We start from the raw sequence: 5,669 nt of genomic DNA on the forward strand, positions 1-5,669 counted from the left end.
ATACAAAGGCAAAACTCAGAGGGTCTTGGGTTTCCTCAGATTGGAGACTATTAAGAAATCAAACTTACTACTTTTTCTTTTCGTCCCTGTTGTCCTGGAACAACTTTTTCTTTTCCTCTTTTTTGGACATCAATCTCTTATTCTTAAAGTATAACCGTTCAGAGTCCAGATGTCTAGTCCTGTCCTCTTCCGCTTTGGCGCTCGCTGCCTTCTTTCCACTGCATCTCTTCAATTTCTTTTATGTCTTCAACTCGACAGATTTTTCTGTAACGGAGATGGTTATAAATAATAGTATGTGAAGCAGCATCTTCGCTTTCGGGACGTGCAGGAATAATTGTGCATACTAACATGACGGCGCTTACCTTTGAAGAGCTTTTTCCTTTTTTCTAATTTGAGCCTCTTCTCTAGTAATTCCTGAGCCCTGAAACACGACCGTGTGAGTATAAGCACCTGGCAATTGAAACTGCTTTATTTACAAGGACCACAAAAGCGTGGTTTCTAAATTTAAAAGTGACAACTAAATACTTTTTCTGGTGCTCCAAGGGATTTGCGTCTTTGTAGGAGACCCAGAAATTGGCCTGGTCTTGTTTTAAGGTCAATCTCCATTTGGGACATTTCTCTTTCCTCCATGAATATTGTTGAGCTCTAGTACGCAGAATCCTTTTTCGTCTTCTGTAAGAAACTGAGAATAGAACAGAAAAAGAAATTAGGAGAGTACAGACACACAATCCACATCCACACAAGAGCAGTGGATATTTCACTACGTGTACAATTTAAAAGATTAATCACTCTCAAAAGAAAGGTTTTTGTGTTCCATGATATATGTGCGTATATAGGCTATAAAATATAAGAATGTGAATACACTGACAGCGCTAACACAAATAAAGTACACGTTAAGTTGATATGGAATAATCAAAACATGCTAAATTAGTTTACGTTCAAGCGAGCAGTTTGTCTAATCTTCTCTTTGTACTCCGAGATGCTTTGACACTTGGTCTTCTGCACACTGAGTTGTGGAAGGATGGTTTTGCTTCGGGCTCCTGATGCGGGGCGTTTCTGTCGTCCCTCTCTAAGGAACTGCCTGACTTCTTCCCCTGTTTTGTCCTCCCTGCATCGGAGACCAAAGAACTGAAACTTTTCTTCAGCACTGAGGCTGGATCCGTTCCCCTTCTTCTTAGGCGGCGGATGTGGACGCAGTCCTGCATAACATCACATTTATTTCATGTTAGCACTCATGAAGGAACTTGTCTACTTCACACTGCAATCAAACTTAGAAAACGGGTTTGAGGTTGTTTTAACAGCTCACCTCCGGCAGGGGAAGCTCCGTGGATGGGGGGTAGCTTCACAGTCTGCATTCGGCTGGAGATTGTGGTGATTTTGCTCATCTTAGTGGTGTGCTGTTGAGCTCTCGCACAGGTTTGGAGCCTGAGCTTGCGGAATTCGTTACAGTTCATTTTCAGGTCTCTGTAGTCGACGACGCATTAATGCTCCTAATAAAAACTCCGCTTGTGGTGTAATGTACTACTTACAAGGCGATCTGTTCATCAAAACCGACCGATAGTTCTCTTCCATGTTGAAACTCATCTTTTTATCATCTGCACACCGAAATACACAGAATATCATATTAAGTTAAAATTAATGTTAATATTGAAAGTCCATTAGCATCTGTTAAGTTTGAGCACACTCTCCCCCCTTAGACTCTTTCTGCCTGATCTTTTTCCCTCCTCCTAGACGTGATTTTCTTTATATCTCCCCCTAGTGTTCTGTAGTATGATCTATACATCCTTCTACATGTTAGAAAGGTTCAGTCGGTCATTTTTTGTGTGCGCTACTCTGAGTCGTGGGGTGAATGAGTTTGCTCTACACTTTTGATACTTGACAAGAAGTGTTTTTCTGTTCACTTTTGGTTTTGGATAAGTGAGCGTAGGTTAGTTAGATCGTCACGGACCCCCCCCCTCTCTCTCTCTCTCTCTCTCTCTCTACCTCCCTCTCTTACATCTCTTACAGGTAGCTCCTCCCTTTCTCCAAAACAAAAAAAAAAGGAAGGACCGCCTGTTATTAAGGACGCCCAGCTATCCCTTCTTCCTGTTCTGTGTTGTCTTCTGTTCTCTGTCGTCCTGTGTGTGTTTACTAATTGTCTCCCCAGAAACGCCAGTTAGAAGCACACCCACCAGAGGATTACAGTTATAGAGAACCACGCCCACCTGACACCTCACATTTAACATCAACTGACACTACACATCTACACCTCTGTCTTTCCTTGCTTTTTGTCTGTTCTGCCTTGTTGGTTTGTTATTTTCTTCCAGGTCTGTCAGTCGCGTTTCCAAACCCCCCTCGCCGCACCAAAACATGTCTCACACAGCAGACAACGTTGGTCACTGGGAAGACCTGTAAACATGGCTAAGTGTTGCAACCAGCAACCTCCTACCCAAGGCCGCACTAAAGCATCAGACCCAGGAACAGCTGGATGACAACCTAACAAGTCTAATGAAACAGGACCCAAGCCAAGGCTACAACCACAAAGAGCTAGCAAAGATCACCTGCTCCCTAAGTCACACCCTCATCGCTACCCTCAAACTGAGTGACAGGCACGCCGCCGATCTCCGACAGGAGATGACATGCGCACAGCGACGCATCAAACAGCTGGAACTGGAGGCTCAGGAACAACAGGAAAAGCTGGATGAGGAGGGAAAGGACCCAGAGGAGATCACCATGCTCAAAGACTTGCTAGCAGCTTCTACACAAGAGGTGAAACAAACCAAAAGAGACTATGACAATGCTGCCTACAACCTCCAGTACGCAGAACAGCTACTGGAGAAGGCAAAGACTGACATTAGAGACAAGGCTGGCAGAATCAAAGCCCTCGAAACTCACTTGAATGAGATAAGCCGCCTAGAACAACAGCTGGACTACGTCAAAGAGGAATCTGACAGTGTCAAGGAGGAACTCAGACATGCCTTCGACCTGCGCGCTGAGCCACCGAGGACACGAGAGGCACCAAAGTCACCCCTGCCAAGTAGGACCGGGTCTCCTGTTCTTGTACAGGCACGTGAACAAAGGGGGAAAGAGGCGATGCTGAAACACTCACCAGCTCCCTCTGAAGAGACATACCTCGCGAGAAGGCCAAGAGAAACGGACCCAGCCAGCCAAAGAGCATCACACAGCCTGGACCTAAAAGACCTCGACAAGATCGCCAGGAACATCAAGTTCACCCCAGGTGCGCCAAGTAGTCCAGACGTTCAAACCCTATCTACAGGACGTCCGAATTCCATCTGGAAGTAAGACCTCACGTCACTGAAAAAGGTAGACTCTATTTACTGCGAACAACATCAAGCCCTGATGTACGCAGCTTCCTGGACCGACAACCAGCAAACAGAAGATGGCTGCAGAGAAAGGCGCTAAAGCTCTGACGGTCCTCGACTTCAACACACAAAGTCAGGGACTGCCTCTAGAGGGCGCCCAACATCAAGACAGCTTCAAGCCGTCAAGAAAAGAGTGGAACGCGACCAACAGAGAGCAAGACTTCCACGCAGGTACCAGACAGCAGAGAAATGGCCGCTGGGATGGACCATGCGAACGACAGCACTCGCCTGGACGCCACTGGGAAAAGTCATGGGACAGTTCAAGACCACAGAAAGGTCAGTGGGAGAGATCGTGGAATCAGTCAACCTCCTTTAGAAACCAAAGGGGGAAGAGCTCCTGGGATGGCAACGGAACCTCCATGGGTAGAGCACAAACACACCCTGGAGCAACCAGCCCGAGGAATCGACGAAAGAACTCTCAAAGAATCCAAACTGACAGAGCTCAAACTGAATCCACACAAGAGCAAAAGACATCACCGTCTTTTAACCCCCAAGAACTGATGAAGAGCATGATGAAAGAGTTTTTCCAGCAAATGAAGGAAGATTGGAAGTGGGAAAAGAAAGAGAAGCCGGATTCAGCCTAACTGGCAGCCGGACAAGACAGCAGCGACCAACCGACCCAACCAGACACGGAGAATAGCACTTCCTCCCCGCACACTCAGAGAACCATAACGACCATAACTTCAGATAGACGAGAAATCCTACCTGAAACCCCAGCAATCGAGTTAGCCCCTAACTCACCACATGATGCTTCAAACCACTCTGGTTCCTGAAAGTGCTGTCCTGGTCGTCTGCCACTCGTCTGAAGAACTGCAGATCAGCCCTGATATCCTCCCCATCTCATCCCAAACTCCAGTCCCTCAACTCCTGGGTGATCTCATGGAGAGAGGTATAGCAAGAAAGTTTTACCTCTCCGTCATCATCGAACGCCACATCAGGGTTGAAGCCCTTCTGGACACAGGAACTGACATCACACTAATGTCAGCAGAACTCCTCGGAAAAATCCAGGAAGGAGCAAAGACATTAAATGGCCCCCTCAAACTTTAAAGATGTGAGCTGAACCTTCAAGCATACTCCCACACGGGCCTACAACTGACACAGGTGGCCCCAATTCACCTAACTGTGGGTCCGATGAACCTCATCCACCCAGTCTACATCTCACCCCTAAAGACTTACCCACTGCTAATCGGAAAGGACCTGCTTAATCGCTTTGAGCCACTAATAGATTTTAAGCACTTGAAGTTGTGGACACAAGTCTGTGAGCCTCTGCCCTTCCAGTCAGTAAACTTTCAGGAGTTGCAGTGCCAAGCCACAGACACCACTGCCCGTTACAGACTGCCGAGGCAATGTCAAGGTCACAAGCAATTTCAAGTCCAAGCAGCAAGAACCAAGACAAAGACTTCAATGACCAAACAGATGCCCTCGCTAAAGCAGGTGCATTACATGGAGAGTCCTGGACGTTCCATTCCCACCCACCCAACCCAGCTGTGGCAGCCATCACCCGTCGCCAACACGCCACTGCCGCTTCATAACCCCACCTCCCTCCCATATCTCCATCTCACCACAGTTTGCTGCTGACGATCTCAGTACCCTTCAAGTGTCGGATCCAGCACTGCAAACTATCACCGCAAACATTTCTGACCCAGCTACCGCCCCCGTTTCTGCCTCGACCTAACCAACTCCTCTGACCTCCGCCACCTGCACTCCATCAAGCACATGCTGCATCTCAAAGACGGCGTTCTCACGTATGTCCCTGAGCCACTTGCTACGCCACGGCTCGTGGTGCCTCAGAGCCAAAGGGGGATAATGTTGACATACGCCCACGATGCACCATGCGCTGGACACCATGGCACCATGGCCACCTATGAGACACTCAAACAAGTGGTATACTGGCCTGGCATGCAGCAAGACGTGGCGGAATACGTGAAAGGATGCCTGGTCTGTTGCCAGTTTCAACCGGCGAATGCAAATCACCGCGCACCACTGCAAAGGAAAGGAATGACCTTCCCATGGTCGGACCTCCAAATAGACTGGGTAGGACCCCTGCCACGGTCGACACGAGGTAACAAGTACTTCCTCAACGTGGTCTGCGAGTTCACAAAGTGGATAGAGTGCCTCCCAGCTCCGAATGACACGGCAGAAACAACAGCCTACCTCTTGATGAACCATATCTTCTCAAGATTTGGACTGCCCTTGAGTGTCAATTCAGACCGAGGAACTCACTTCACCGCTGAGGTCATGCAAGAAATGTGGAAACTCCTGGGTGTGCAAGCCAAGCTGCACATAAGCCACCACCCAATCTCTTCC

General features: G+C 48.0%; 1 protein-coding gene across 1 annotated transcript; it reads left to right on the top strand.

The window, feature by feature from the left end:
* Positions 1-1,791: 1,791 nt before the first annotated feature.
* On the top strand, positions 1,792-3,282 carry LOC122353757. Its single transcript, XM_043251641.1, has 2 exons — positions 1,792-1,802; positions 2,406-3,282. Exons 1-2 carry the CDS (start codon positions 1,792-1,794, stop codon positions 3,280-3,282), a joined length of 888 nt encoding a protein of 295 aa, XP_043107576.1.
* The last annotated feature ends 2,387 nt before the right edge of the window (positions 3,283-5,669 follow it).

The sequence above is a fragment of the Puntigrus tetrazona genome, chromosome 11 (genome assembly GCF_018831695.1).
Source record: "Puntigrus tetrazona isolate hp1 chromosome 11, ASM1883169v1, whole genome shotgun sequence".
Lineage (NCBI taxonomy): Eukaryota > Metazoa > Chordata > Actinopteri > Cypriniformes > Cyprinidae > Puntigrus > Puntigrus tetrazona.